This window comes from Salvelinus sp. IW2-2015, linkage group LG22, assembly GCF_002910315.2.
Source record: "Salvelinus sp. IW2-2015 linkage group LG22, ASM291031v2, whole genome shotgun sequence".
NCBI classification, from domain to species: Eukaryota; Metazoa; Chordata; class Actinopteri; order Salmoniformes; family Salmonidae; genus Salvelinus; species Salvelinus sp. IW2-2015.
In genome coordinates, this window is record NC_036862.1 from 26,054,236 (window position 1) to 26,069,062 (window position 14,827).

At 44.6% G+C, this 14,827-nt stretch overlaps 1 protein-coding gene across 3 annotated transcripts in view; it reads right to left on the minus strand.

The window, feature by feature from the left end:
* Window positions 1-3,986: 3,986 nt before the first annotated feature.
* Window positions 3,987-14,827, minus strand: part of LOC111982847 (rho GTPase-activating protein 32) — a 28,802-nt gene continuing 17,961 nt past the window's right edge. For all 3 annotated transcript variants that reach the window (XM_070434160.1, XM_024014478.3, XM_070434159.1), the window contains 14 exons: window positions 14,617-14,739; window positions 14,358-14,435; window positions 14,090-14,171; window positions 12,331-12,480; window positions 12,110-12,212; window positions 11,809-11,953; window positions 11,439-11,521; window positions 11,092-11,199; window positions 10,830-10,975; window positions 10,526-10,739; window positions 8,723-8,871; window positions 8,438-8,512; window positions 7,557-8,273; window positions 3,987-7,314 (listed from right to left, as the gene is read on the minus strand). In XM_070434160.1, coding sequence (XP_070290261.1) covers window positions 5,039-7,314; window positions 7,557-8,273; window positions 8,438-8,512; window positions 8,723-8,871; window positions 10,526-10,739; window positions 10,830-10,975; window positions 11,092-11,199; window positions 11,439-11,521; window positions 11,809-11,953; window positions 12,110-12,212; window positions 12,331-12,480; window positions 14,090-14,171; window positions 14,358-14,435; window positions 14,617-14,739 — 4,449 coding nt within the window. In that variant the 3' untranslated portion in view covers window positions 3,987-5,038. The remainder of the gene's footprint in view (window positions 7,315-7,556; window positions 8,274-8,437; window positions 8,513-8,722; window positions 8,872-10,525; window positions 10,740-10,829; window positions 10,976-11,091; window positions 11,200-11,438; window positions 11,522-11,808; window positions 11,954-12,109; window positions 12,213-12,330; window positions 12,481-14,089; window positions 14,172-14,357; window positions 14,436-14,616; window positions 14,740-14,827) is intronic.

The following is a 14,827-nucleotide window of genomic DNA, read 5'->3' on the forward strand; positions in this document are numbered from 1 at the left end:
TTACGACCTCCCTTTGACCACAGCAGCCTAGTTGTATGGGGAAAGGGGAGGCAGGGAGTGGCAGGGAGAGGGGGATGGGGCTTGCTATACCCAAACAGGCAACGTCATGACAACTGCAATGTCGGGATGTTTTGACTTTTATTTTCCCTACAAACTTGATTTCAGAAATCATGTTAAATTATTGCCTGGCAGATTGTGGTCAAGTGTACATAGATTTGCATATGTATTAAGACATATAGCCATAGTTTGGATTATAATAAGGATTTCACTACAAAAGGAAATCCACTGAAGACATCTTGATCCTGGTGTCACAGCAGACTAAGTATCCTACAGGGCTTGAAGATGGCAGATTGCAGGTTCAAATCTACTTACTTACCATTCTTTAAAATAGCTATGTTTTGACAATACCCTAATAAAAAAAGTAAGAAGATTGAAATGCCATTTATAATGTTACATTACACATCAATATTCGCAGAACATTGCAGTTTTTTAAAATTGTTGAAGTATGTTTTTAGAACAATTCTGGATCATCATTTCATAACCTTAAATAACCTGTTTCTTGATTGTTGTTATAGGTGTTAGTAGTTTTACAGTAGCTCCATCAACAAATGAATATTCCAGGAATGTTTTTTTCGAACAACTTCAAGTGCTCCAGCATTTTATTGCTGAAGTACAGTACCAGTCAAAAGTTTGGACACCTACTCATTCCAGGGTGTTTCTTTACTTTTACTATTTTCTACATTTTGAATAATAGTGAAGACATCCAAACTATGAAATAACACAAATGGAATCGTGTAGTAAAGAAAAAAATGCTAAACAAATCAAAATAGATGTTATATTTAAGACTCTTCAAAGTAGCCACCCTTCGCCTTGATGACAGGTTCGCCTTGATGACTCTTGGCATTCCTTCAACCAGCTTCATGAAGTAGTCACCTGGAATGCATTTAAATTAACAGGTGTGCCTTGATAAAACTTAATTTGTGGAATTTCTTTCCTTCTTAATGTGTTTGAGCCAATCAGTTGTGTTGTGACAAGGTAGGGGTGGTATACAGAAGACAGCACTATTTGGCAAAAGACCAATTCCATATTATGGCAAGAACAGCTCAAATCAGCAAAGAGAAACTTTGAAAGTTTTTTCAAATGCAGTCGCAAAAACCATCAAGTGCTATGATGAAACTGGCTCTCATGAGGACCGCCACGGGAAAGGAAGACCCAGAGTTACCACTGCTGCAGAGGATAAGTTCATTAGAGTTACCAGCCTCAGAAAATATAAATGCTTCACAGAGTTCAAGTAACAGACATATCTCAACATCAACTGTTCAGAGGAGACTGCATGAATTATGCCTTCATGGTCGATTGCTGCAAAGAAACCACTACTAAACTACACCAATAAGAAGAAACTTGCTTGGGCCAAGAAACACGAGCAATGGATGGCTGCCTCCTCCATGCTTCCCACCGTGAAGCATGGAAGAGGTGGTGTGATGATGTGGGGGTGCTTTGCTGGTGACACTGTCAGTGATTTATTTAGAATTCAAGGCACACTTAACCAGCATGGCTACCTCAGCATTCTGCAGCGATACGCCATCCCATCTGGTTTGTGCTTAGTACTGCCAAAAAAGGGAGGGGCCCAGTTGAAGACGGAAGTTTACACACACTTAGGTTGGAGTCATTAAAACTAATTTTTCAACCATTCCACAAATGTCTTGTTAACAAACTATAGTTTTGGTAAGTCAGTTAGGACATCTACTTTGTGCATGAAACAAGTAATTTTTCCAACAATTGTTTACAGACAATTTATACAGTTTATAATTCACTGTATCACAATTCCAGTGGATCAAAAGTTCACATACACTAAGTTGACTGTGCCTTTAAACAGCTTGGAAAATTCCAGAAAATTATGTCATGGCTTTAGAAGCTTCTGATAGGCTAATTGACATAATTTGAGGCAATTGGAGGTGTAGCTGTGGATGTATTTCAAGGCCTACCTTCAAACTCAGTGCCTCTTTGCTTGACATCATGGGAAAATAAAAAGAAATCAGCCAAGACCTCAGAAAAAAAATTGTAGACCTTCACAAGTCTGGTTCATCCTTGGGAGCAATTTCCAAGCGCCTGAAGGTACCACGTTCATCTGTACAAACAACAGTATGCAAATATAAACACCATGGGACCACGCAGCCGTCATACCGCTCAGGAAGGAGACGCGTTCAGTCTCCTAGAGATTAACATACTTTGGTGCTAAAAGTGCAAATCAATCCCAGAACAACAGCAAAGGACCTTGTGAAGATGCTGGAGGAAACAGGTACAAATGTATCTATATCTACAGTAAAATGAGTCCTATATCGACATAACCAGAAAGGCCTCTCAACAAGGAAGAAGCCACTGCTCCAAAACCGTCATAAAAAAGCCAGAATACGGTTTGCAACTGCACATGGGGACAAAGACCATACTTTTTGGAGAAATGTCTTTTGGTCTGATGAAACAAAAATAGAACTGTTTGGCCATAATGACCATCGTTAAGTTTGGAGGAAAAAGGTTGGACGCTTGCAAGCTGAAGAACCTCATCCCAACCGTGAAGTACGGGAGTGGCAGCATCATGTTGTGTGGGTGCTTTGCTGCAGGAGGGACTGGTGCACATCACAAAATAGATCAGCATCATGAGGGAGGAAAATTATGTGGATATATTGAAGCAACATCTCAAGACATTAAAGCTTGTTCGCAAATGGGTCTTCCAAATGGACAATGACCCCCAAGCATACTTCCAAAGTTGTGGCAAAATGACTTAAGGACAACAAAGTCAAGTTATTGAAGTGACACATTGGTGCGGCTGGCTTCCGGGTTGGAGGCGCGCTGTGTTAAGAAGCAGTGCGGCTTGGTTGGGTTGTGTTTCGGAGGACGCATGGCTCTCGACCTTCGTCTCTCCCGAGCCCGTACGGGAGTTGTAGAGATGAGACAAGACAGTAACTACTAACAATTGGATACCACGAAATTGGGGAGAAAAAGTGGGTAAAAAAATATATAATAATAATTCACCTAACCTATTGTGCGAAGCTTGTGGAAGGCTACCCAAAACGATTGACCCAAGTTAAACAATTTAAAGGCAATGCTACCAAATACTAATTGAGTGTATGTAAAATTCTGACCCACTGGGAATGTGATGAAAGAAATAAAAGCTGAAATAAATCACTCTACTGTTATTCTGACATTTCACATTCATAAAATAAATTTGGTGATCCTAACTGACCTAAGACAAGGAATTCTTACTAGGATTAAATGTCAGGAATTGTGTAAAACTGTGTTTAAATATATTTGGCTAAGGTGTATGTAAACTTCCGACTTCAACTGTATTATCCTTATCTGGTCATAACGCTTGCAGAGTTGGTGAATGGTAACTTAAATGGTAGCTTTCTGAGCAGAGAAGATCTCGTCATATTCATTGTCTCTCTGCCCAGATACTGGCTCAGCTCAAACCCTAACTAAACTTAGTTTGAGTGTTCGCTAATGTTCTGAGAATGTTCCCGCTTTGCTGAATGATTTATTCCTAATTTTGCACTAGCAGTTTCCTTGGATATGGATGACAGATCAACGGGAGAGGATGCATTTACTTCTTTTCAGAAGTTGTCAGTTTTGTCTATGCTAATTAGATCCTGTTTGGGAAATAAATAGTCACTGTTGTGTGTATAGTAATACCACTACACATCTAAGGAATGAGAGATTTGATGAGAAACAGATTTAAAGTGGTTATAAAAAATGTAAAAACTTGTCCTATCTCCACTAGAGATTCAGAGAAACATTATTAGGGAACCACTTTCTCTGCAATACTGCAGTGCCCTCTGCTGTCTAATGCTTAAACTTCTCTGAATCTGCAAGGTAGCAAATTCCCAGAGAGTATGTATTTTTCCTCCAACCAATAACTTAATTAAATGTGCATTCCCATGAACAAAATGGTTTTTAAAAAATCAAATAAAGTCTGACCATTTTTCATAGTATGCTATAGATATTATTTATTTTTTATTTATATTCTAATGAAAAAACAACATTAAAATGTCTTAGCAATATCTCCTCATTTACAGAGGGTTGTGTTTGAAATAACATATTTAATGAATACAAAAGAACAAAGCAACAGTTAAAACATGGCATACCATTAAAATATCCCTACGAAGAGAGAACTAATGTCCTCTCATAATACACCACAATGTCATGAAACATCACAGCTTCCTGTTAATGTGAGAAGTGCATTGACATACACTTTCACATTTGCAGCACATGTACACATTTGAAAGTTATTTATTCTGGTAAGATGACAGATGGACCCTAACTGTGGTCACAGTCCTCCTTGCTCCTTAATCTTTCCATGGCTGAGTGTTTTGTTAAGGTGAGAGCAGTGCCGTTGAAGAAAGGTCCTCTGTGTCTTCCACTATTGTATGAACTAAATAACACCAAAAGTGCTAATGTTACTAAACACCTTCAGTGGAGAATCAGTGGAATTGCAAAACATAAAAGTCAAGGAGCTCTATGCATGGTTCTCATTTACTATAATTCTTAAAAAGTGCATGTTTCTTCAGTTAGGGTGTAAATTATCTAAGTAAACTAGGCAAACAATATCACATTGGCAGTAGGCCAAATAAGACATTATATCTTAGAATATTATTGCTCATAAGATTAACAATATTTGGCAGATATTTAAAATGGTATTTTCTGTTTTTTGAACAATATTATCTCATGGACATGAAATTATAATTAACCTTTGGGCATAAAAATTATACAAAACCTTCATAAACCATTGCACAAAACAAGCTTTCAAAATCTCACTGTTACCAGTCCCATTGTAGTTAATGAGAATATAATGTACCTCTTTCTTTGCTATCTACACGTTACCAACAGTATGACCCACCCATTTGTGTCAATTCTACATTTTCTTAAAATCAGTTTATGAAGGTTTGTATCATTTTTTCCATTTTTATAAACATCAACATTAATCTGTTGAGTTGGCAATGTATGCCAAACTGGCCTCAGCTTCTGGTGTGATTAGAGGACTGAATCACTCAGCGTAGACTCCAGCTTCCGGCCTGAGGCCTGACTGCAGGAAGGCCCCGTGGCCCCCTAGGGCCTGGGACAGCAGTCTGTGGCTGTGTGGGGTCATGCAACCGTGGCCAGGGAACGGCCCTGGCATGGCCTTACTAGACCCTGAGGGTTTGGGCTTGGGAGCTGGGTAGTACCCCTCCAGGTTATCATAGTGAGAGGGCATGGCCTTGGTGCTCTGAGTTCTCCTGTGGGGCTGGGTGGAAAAGGACCCAGGGTGATCTGGTTCCACAGGTGATTTGACATGGTGGTAGTAACGAGGCTCTTTGATGCTTTGTGATCGTTGTCTCCTGGGGATGCTTGGTTTTAATCGGGCAGAGTAGCTATTAGCAGCGTTGCCCATCATTACTTTGTCCTGGTCACAACCTCTACTAGGACCACCCTCACCCTGCTCCATGTTCTTAACATCTAGGAGTATGGGGACGTTGCAATGCTGTGGTTGATGTCGTTGGGAGGTGCCCTGCTTAGACTGGGTTCTCCTGGAGACACTCTCTCTCCTGGGAGGGACTGGTTCCTCACCTGACCAATGACCCCTCTGGTGCCTGATGTAATCACTAGGGTCTGAAAGCTGCTGGCCAGGGGAGATTGGGGACATGGCAGGTACTTCACGTTGGCTGTCCACTCTGTCGATGGCCAGCAGGCAGGCATTACCTGGGTCTGACCTGCTTCTGGTGTGACTGATATCTCTGCCCCTGATGTCACTCTGTGGGACAGGAGGATCCAGGTTCTCATAAGGAGACATGATAGGGCCCTGGGTCCTCTGCCTGGCTCTATTCTCTTGCCTGATTGGATGATAGCCTAGTCTGTCACAACCCTCTGGGTGGTCCCAGGACTCGTAAATGACTCGCTCTAGATCCCTACTCTCCAAGAAGAGTTCTCTTTTTGCAGGTGGGATGTTGTTTGAAGGGCGATAGTGGTAGCCAGGATGTCCACTATCCCTAGTAGAGCGCATGGTGTATGACTGACTGTGTCGGATACGGCTCGTCCTGTAAGGGTCCACGTAGTAGTAAGACTCCTCTAGAGGCGCTGCTTCTGAATGGGAGCTGTAGCGGTACTGAACGCGTCCGTTCTCAAAGTACGGCTGCAGGGGTTGGACACCTGACTGGACTAGCCTCTGGCACTCCTTTTCCTGGACAACTGGACGTTGGACATAGAACAGGATGTCTGGGGGTAGGACTTCAGTTTCTGCCAGTTGAACACAACTAGGTTGCTGGACATGGAAGGAGCGTGCCCTGCGGATGACTGGGTACCTCAGGGCTCTCTCCTCAGTCCTCTGCCATTGTCCCCTGGATCTGTGGTGGCCGCTGGAGCTGTGCTCCTCCCTGGGTTGCGGTTGACCTCTGTACTGGGGGGAGGAAGATGGGTGGTGCCGGAGGCCTAAAGTGCTGTAGCAGCTGTCAGACGTGGGTTTGTACATGCTCTTGGGCCCTGCCAGGTGGGGAGGGAGACAGCCAGGCCGAAGATGGTGAGGTCCTGCTGGATTGACCCGATGATGTCTGTACACATCTTCAGCCTCCCTCATAGCTCTCTCTTCATCAGAGCTGTACTGATGGACTAAGGACGGCAGAGGAGGACATGAAGGGATCTCCTCCACAGACCCTGGCATGGACGCCTCAGCCAGAACAGTCCGATAGTTATAGGCATTGACAGAGTCAGTGTTAGCGAGGACAGCGGCGGCTAACTGGCTCTGAATGGAGCAGACTGATTGAAAGGGAGGGGAGACCCTACCACTGAGATACAAGGAGGAAACCATCTGAGGGTGAACAGATCTCACAGCTCCCAGGGGCCTGTCTCTCCCTTCTCTTTGGTCCCTCACCTCTGTGCTGCCCTGCAGTAGAGCTCCAGCTTCTAAGGGACTGACAGTGGGAGTGAAGTTACTCATAGCCACTTGTCCCTCAGGAGCCTGTTTTCTCACATGGCTAGGGAAACGGCCACAAGGACTCTCAACTGATGTACCAGCCAAGGGTAAGAGGGGGGATGGAGAAGAGACCTTGAGGTCGCCGTAATCCTGAGAGCAGGGTTGGAGGTGGAGAACAGAGGGCCGTGGGGGTCTGTCCAGGGGATGGTGGGTGTCCTGTCTCTGGAGAGGATAGGGGGGCTGGGTGCTCCTCCTCTGGGAGGTCAGAGTGGCCTTCTGGGCCGACTCAGCCAGGGCCAGGGCCAGCCTGCGGGCAGCCATCGTCAACGGAGGGTGAGGAGGGAGGACAGACACTGAATTCACAAGCCTATCTGTTCCTGGGGAGGCATAAGACAAACAATGCTGCTACAGTATGACAGGACAAACAACGCTGTGATCAGACATGAGGGGACAACACATAGAATAATACCATAAGAACTTCAGCTAACAAGGGAGCACAATAAGAACTGTACATGCCCATGTTAAACACTGTTGCACATTAATGATAAACTGTAGATTTAAAAAGGCTTTACAAATAAAATGAACAAAAATTTAATTTGTTTTTAAATGTGCCACTGACCTGGATCCTGAGGGTTTTGTGAAGCCAGGCTGTCTGTGAACGTTGATGTGAAGCTTGGAGGGCTGGGGGGCCGGCAGGGTGCCCTGGCCTCACTCCCCTCCCCACTCACTAGTTGGGCCTCACACAGATCCAGAGGTGGAGGGGAGGAGGACTCACCACCCTGGGTGTCTGAGACACAGCGTGGGGCAGAGACACACACAGTGTGCACATCTGTTTCAACCACAGTGGGGGACGTAGAGGACTTCCGTCTGAGTTTGGGGGAGACGACCTGAGCCACTTTCTTTTTCTCCCCTCTTTTCCTATGGACTGGGCTGATGTCAGGGGACTGGGAGTTACTGAGGACTTTGAGGGATGAAGAGATGGGCTCTGATTCACTGGAACCCCCGACATTCTTCCTCCAGTTGACGCTTGCTTTGCGTTGAGGAGCGGATTTAGCTGTTGGTGGGCTCAGTGGGCTGCACTGGAAGGACATGGGGTCAAAGTCCAGAAAGGCCATGCCAGGGGCTGGAAGACAGAGGTCAAGGTCATCCTCCTGATGTGCAGAGGACACACCAGCTGGGTCATAGACTGGAGCATCAGCACCATTATGGCCCTCCTTGGCCTGTTTGTGGTAGCGGTCGCCTTTGTCCCTGGCATCACACAGGTCATCCCTGAATGCGGTGGAGAGGGCATCGCTGGTAGAGCGTGGTCTAGGGGGGCGGTACATCTGGGGCTCCCCTAGAACAGATAGACAAATAGTATGCATTACTGTTCAGAGGCAGACTTCAACAGACAACATAAAAATAAAGGTAACAAACAAATGATTACTCTAAATTTGTTTATCAAGTATTATGAAACACAGGTACTGACAGGATTGAAAGTGTGACTGGGGGCATATTTACCTTCCACATTGTGCAAAGAGGTGAGAGATTCTTCACTTTTGGTGGAGCGCAGTGTTCCACTATCACCTCTTCCACCTGAATAATATGGAAGTACAAACTGAAGTTGAAAATAGACTTCTTAAAAAAAAAACATGACTTCATCACATCACCCAAGTGGAAAAAACACCCATACATTTAACCACAGAGACATGACTGGGAAGTATTTTATAACATGGCTGTGAAGAAGGTCCTTATGGTTGTGTACAGTCCTGGATGGTGACAGTGTAGTGCTGGTTGAGGCCTGACCTGGCAGCGCGATGCTCTTGATCTCATTGGGTTCGCTGGGGTGACGCTTCAGCTTGCGTTTGGAAGTCATGGAGGACGACTTGCCCAGGTGGAAGAATGAACGCCAGCTTCCCACTGGGGACTTCTTCACCTTCCCAGGAGCCCTCTTACTATAACACAACATGCCCCATGACTAAAGCGGAATGTACAGGGTGATCAGAGACATACAGTACCAGTCAAATGTTTGGACACCCCTACTCATTCCAGGGTATTCTTTATTTTTTTAAACTATTTTCTACATCAAAACTACGAAATAACACATATGGAATCATGTAGTAACCAAAAAAAGTGTTAAACAAATCTTAATATGTTATATTTGAGATTCTTCAAAGTAGCCAGCCTTTGCCTTGATGACAGCTTTGCACTCTTGGCATTCTCTCAACCAGCTTCACCTGGAATGCTTTTCTAACAGTCTTGAAGGAGTTCCCACATATACTGAGCACTTGTTGGCTGCTTTTCCTTCACTCTGCGGTCCAACTCATCTCAACTGGGTTGAGGTCAGGTGATTGTGGAAGCCAGATAATCTGATGCAGCATTCAATCAGTCTCCTTGGTCAAATAGCCCTTACACAGCCTGGAAGTGTGTTTTTGGTCATTGGCCTGTTGAAAAACAAATGATAGTCCCACTAAGCACAAACCAAATGGGATGGTGTATGGCTGCAGAATGCTGTGGTAGCCATGCTGGTAAAGTGTGCCTTGAATTCTAAATAAATCACTGACAGTGTCACCAGCAAAGCACCCACACACCATCACACCTCCATGCTTCACGGTGGGAACCACACATGGAGATCATCTGTTCAGCTACTCTGCATCTCACAAAGCCACAGCGGTTAGAACCAAAAATCTGAAATTTGGACTCCATCGGTCTAATGTCCGTTACTCGTGTTTCTTGGCCCAAGCAAGTCTCTTCTTCTTACTGGTGTCCTTTAGTAGTGGTTTCTTTGCAGCAATTCGACCATGAAGGCCTGATTCACGCAGTCTCCTCTGAACAGTTCATGTTGAGATGTATCTGTTACTTGAACTCTGATGTATCTGTTACTTGGGCTGCAATTTCTGAGGCTGGTAACTATAATGAACTTATCCTCTGCAGCAGATGTAACTCTGGGTCTTCCTTTTCTGTGGCGGCCAGTTTCATCATAGCACTTGGTTTTTGGACTGAACTTGAAGAAACTTTCAAAGTTCTTGAAATGTTCCAGATTGACTGACATTCACATCTTTATTAAGTAATGATGGACTGTAATTTCCCTTTGCTGATTTGAGCTGTTCTTGCCATAATATGGACTTGGTCTTTTACCAAATAGGGCTATCTTCTGTATACCACCCCTACCTTGTCACAACACAACTGACTGGCTCAAACGCATTAAGAAGGAAAGAAAATCCACAAGAACTTTTAACAAGGCCCACCTGTTAATGGAAATGCATTCCAGGTGACTACTTCATGAAGCTGGTTGAGAGAATGCCAAGAGTTGCAAAGCTGTCATCAAGGCAAATGGTGGCTACTTTGAAGAATCTCAAATATAAAATATATTTAGATTTGTTTGGTTATTGGTTATTTGGTTAACACTTTTTTGGTTATTACATGATTCCATATGTGTTATTTCATAGTTGATGTCTTCACTATTATTCTACAATACAGAAAATATAAAAAATTAAGATAACCCTGGAATGAGTAGGTGTCCAAACTTTTGACTGGTACTGTACATGGTTTATACAACTACAACGTACTGTAGGCTACTAGTTTCTAGAAGCACCAACAACAACCTACCTCTCAGTGGGGAGCTCAATGACTGTGTGGAACTTGCCCATCAGTGCCCCGGGTCCCTCCCCCACCTCGATGTACTCGCTGTGGGACAGAATTGGAGTAGTAACAGGGGAGCCCAGCTGGGCCTGGGTACGGGCCTGGGCTTCCTCCAGAGACAGGAGCTTAGTGGAGGGAGAGCACACCAGCAGAGACTTGGGCCTGGATAGGGTACTGGTACCTGGGAGCAGAGGGAGCAATGTTTTTGAACTTGCCATAATGTCCTCACAACTTCCCTATAATGATTGCCTAAGCCAGAGTAATGCTGTACCTGTGCTCTCCCGGATGAGGGCGTTGAGTTTGGGGCTGAAGAGTGCCTCTGTGTTGTTCAGAATGAACTCCACCACCACTGACTGGATACGCACCTCCATGAAGGCTGCTGTTCCACTAAAACAGGCCGACTCAATCTGCTTGGATCTGAAACACAGTTATATCCTATTCAACTTCATGGCCAGTCATAACCAGTTACAAAACAGTGTATATTCGCAGTAAATACTAATGACAGTGTTGGTTGTTGGAATGTTACAATATACCTAAGCAGGTTGGGAGCCCAGACGATGGCCAGGTTCTTGGTGTGCATGTTGGTAATAGGGCTGAAGGTGGCTAGTTGGGACAAATGTCTCATGAGGAATTCCAGAGTCCTACAGCACAGACCAGAGAGTATTACAGATCAGGTAGAACACAGACATGTGGAATACACCCTTCTTTACTGTCAGCTTACAATACCAAGACGTTGACTGTTCAATGCTCTCTGTTAGCCAACAGATGGCGCTTTAGCACCGGCAGTTCAGTGGCGACTTTATATACCGCTGTAGTGAATACAGAAGAAGCAGTATTGCAGAAGCCATTTGGGTGTGCTGTGAGTTCATCTCCAACTGACCTGTAGTGAGGAGGAGGAAGCTGCTGGATGACGTTGTGGATCTTCACCAGCCTCTCCTCATCAGTAGCTGCAGACACAGCCTCCTGTGGAGGGAGGGAACACCAGAGGTCCACACAGAGAGAACCTCAGAACTAGGCCAGCAGGAGCTTTCTGTCCTTTACTGTTGTTTCCCCCGTTTACGGTTATCTTCAATACACCCCACTGTGCTACAAGGATTTTTTCTGATTAAGAATTCTACCCCTTATGTATTAGTACAGTATGTCCCTTGGTTTATTACAAGATGACTATATTATTAAGAATATCTCCTCCACTATTCTTTTCCCAATCAGCCCCCCATCTCTCCCCTAAGTACCAGTATTCTGCTACTTACTGAGAATCTCTCATAGAGCTGGTAGGTGAGCAGAGGGTTGGGCAGCTCTCTGAAGTACAGTTTACACAGAGACCCTACGGAGTGGATATCCTGCTTGAAGACATCTCTACTGAGGTCTGGTATCTGCTCCGAGTCAAACTCATGTCTGTGGAAACAGAGACACTGGTTAACGCTCAACATCAGACCATCACGTACAGTCAACACGCTAAAAGTCTGTAAGCAGTACTGACATGATGATTGAATCTCAATTTTTTTCAAAGATGTTGTACATTAGTTAATGCTAAGTGAAGCAAGGATTTACCTCAGTTTCTGGATGTTGGAGGAGATCCCGGAGAGTCTGTACATCCCATCCACGACACCATGTCTCTCAATAAACTCAGTACAGCATTTGATCACCTGGGGGACTGGAGAAAGGGCCATCAACACAGTAACATCCAAAAGATTTTAACGACAAAGACTGAGAAGACTACCATTGTCTATACAGTGCTAACTATAGAGAGATAAGGTTAATGGGAGACTGACCATCATGTCCTGAGTTGAGGAGGTGCTCCCCCAGGTCACAGCCAAACACCCTCTCCCTGAGGATCCCACGCTGCCTCAGCTTCTGGGGGGGTGGACGGGACTTCATGAAGCTCCTCAGGAACGTCACCAGCTTTCCGTGCTTCTTACAAACTGATGGACACAAACTGAATTAATTTAATTTAGTTTTTGGGTTGTAAATAAAACAGTAACTGTTCATTTGAATCCCAGTGGATAACACTTGAAAGTATGAATAAAAACACTTAAGCCCAAAGTGGTCCTCTCTTCAGAGTCAACCCATATAACACTTACACACACACAGTGCATTCGGAAAGTATTCCACTACATGATTCCATGTGTTATTTCATAGTTTTGATGTCTTTACTATTATTCTACAATGTAGAAAATAGTACAAATAAAGAAAAACCCTTGAATGAGTAGGTGTGTCCAAATTTTTGACTGGTACTGTAAGTATTCAGACCCTTACTCAGTACTCAGTACTTTGTTGAAACACCTTTGGCAGCGATTACAGCCTCGAGTCTTCTTGGGTATAACACTACAAGCTTGGCACACCTGTATTTGGGGAGTTTCTCCCATTATTCTCTGCAGATACTCTCAAGCTCTGTCAGGTTGGATGGGGAGCGTCGCTGCACAGCCATTTTCAGGTCTCTCCAGAGATTTTCGATCGGGTTCAAGTCCGGGCTCTGGCTGGGCCCCTCAAGGACATTCAGAGACTCCTGCGTTGTCTTAGCTGTGTGCTTAGGGTCGTTGTCCTGCTGGAAGGTGAACCTTCGCCCCAGTTTTGAGTTCTTGAGAGCTCTGGAGCAGGTTTTCATCAAGGATCTCTCTGAACTTTACTCCGTTCATCTTTCCCTTGATCCTGATAAGTCTCCAAGTCTCTGCCGCTGAAAAACATCCTCACAGCATGATGCTGCCACCACCATGCTTCATGGTAGGGATGGTGCCAGGTTTCCTCCAGACATGACGCTTGGCATTCAGGCCAAAGAGTTCAATCTTGGTTTCATCAGACCAGAGAATCTTGTTTCTCATGGTCAGAGTCTTTAGGTGCCTTTTGGCAAACTCCAAGCTGGCTGTCACTCCTTTTACTGAGGAGTGGCTTCCGTATGGCCACTCTACCATAAAGGTCTGATTGGTAGAGTGCTGCAGAGATGGGAGAACCTTCCAGAAGGACAACCATCTCCACAGAGGAACTCTGGAGCTCTGTCAGAGTGACCATCGGGTTCTTGGTCACCTCCCTGACCAAGGCCCTTCTCCCCCGATTGCTCAGTATGGCCGGGCGGCCAGCTCTAGGAAGAGTCTTGGTGGTTCCAAACTTCTTCCATTTAATAATTATGGAGGTCACTTTGTTCTCGGGACCTTGAATGCTGCAGACATTTTTTGTTACCCTTCCCCAGATCTGTGCCTTGACACAATCCTGTCTCGGAGCTCTACGGACAATTCCTTCGACCTCATGGCTTGGTTTCTGCTCTGACAAGCACTGTCAACTGTGGGACCTTATATAGACAGGTGTGTGCCTTTCCAAATCATGTCCAATCAATTGAATTTACCACAGGTGGACTCAAATCAAGTTGTTGAAACATCAAGGATGATCAATGGAAACAGGATGCACCTGAGTCTCATAGCAAAAGGTCTGAATACTTATGGAAGTAAGGTATCATTAAAAAAATGTATACATAAAAAAAAAATATATGTTTTCACTTTGTCATTATGGGGTATTGTGTGTAGATTGAGGCCACAGTACCTGGTTTTGGCACAGAGCGGGACACACAGGGGGGAACCCTGTCACTGATCAGCTCCACACAGTCACAGGGGAAGAAGCCAACCTGCACAGAGAGAAACATAAGGAGGAAAAGTAACTCTCCTGCGCTGTTTATGCACCAGATACGATCTAAGGAAGAGTAAGTGATAGTAACCTCCATGTACAGTAGGGTGTGGGATGCAGAAAATGAGTCACTAGTATGAAGGGACAGACAAAGCTGTTTAAGTCAGACTTATTTGAGGGGTTTTACCTGAAAACCATGCTTCCCTCTCCACCAGCCAGTGTCCTCTTTAGGAGGCATGTCAATAACTGACACAATGTCCCCTACCTAGAACAGGGACGACACAGAAAAGACAACAGAGAGTATAGTAGTTTGAGTGGGTTTAAAAACATCAACAACCACGGCAGAATGTGTACAAATATCCTAGTGAATGTATCCCCATATTTTCCCACTGTTCCCTAAACCCCTGCCCTTTCCTGTCCTATCACAAGATGCCCAGACGGGTCACCTCAAAGGTCAGCTCGTCTGTGGCCTGGGCAATGTAGCGTTTGATGACGTGGGCCGCGGCGATGGCAGGAACATTGATGGAGGACTCCTCAGCTACCAGCATGTGGTTGCCCTTGTTATCAATCTGAGAGACAAAAACACAGGCTGATGGAATACAAAATACTAAAAAAACGACATAACGGAGTTTAGCAAAGACATCAAATGGATCTATT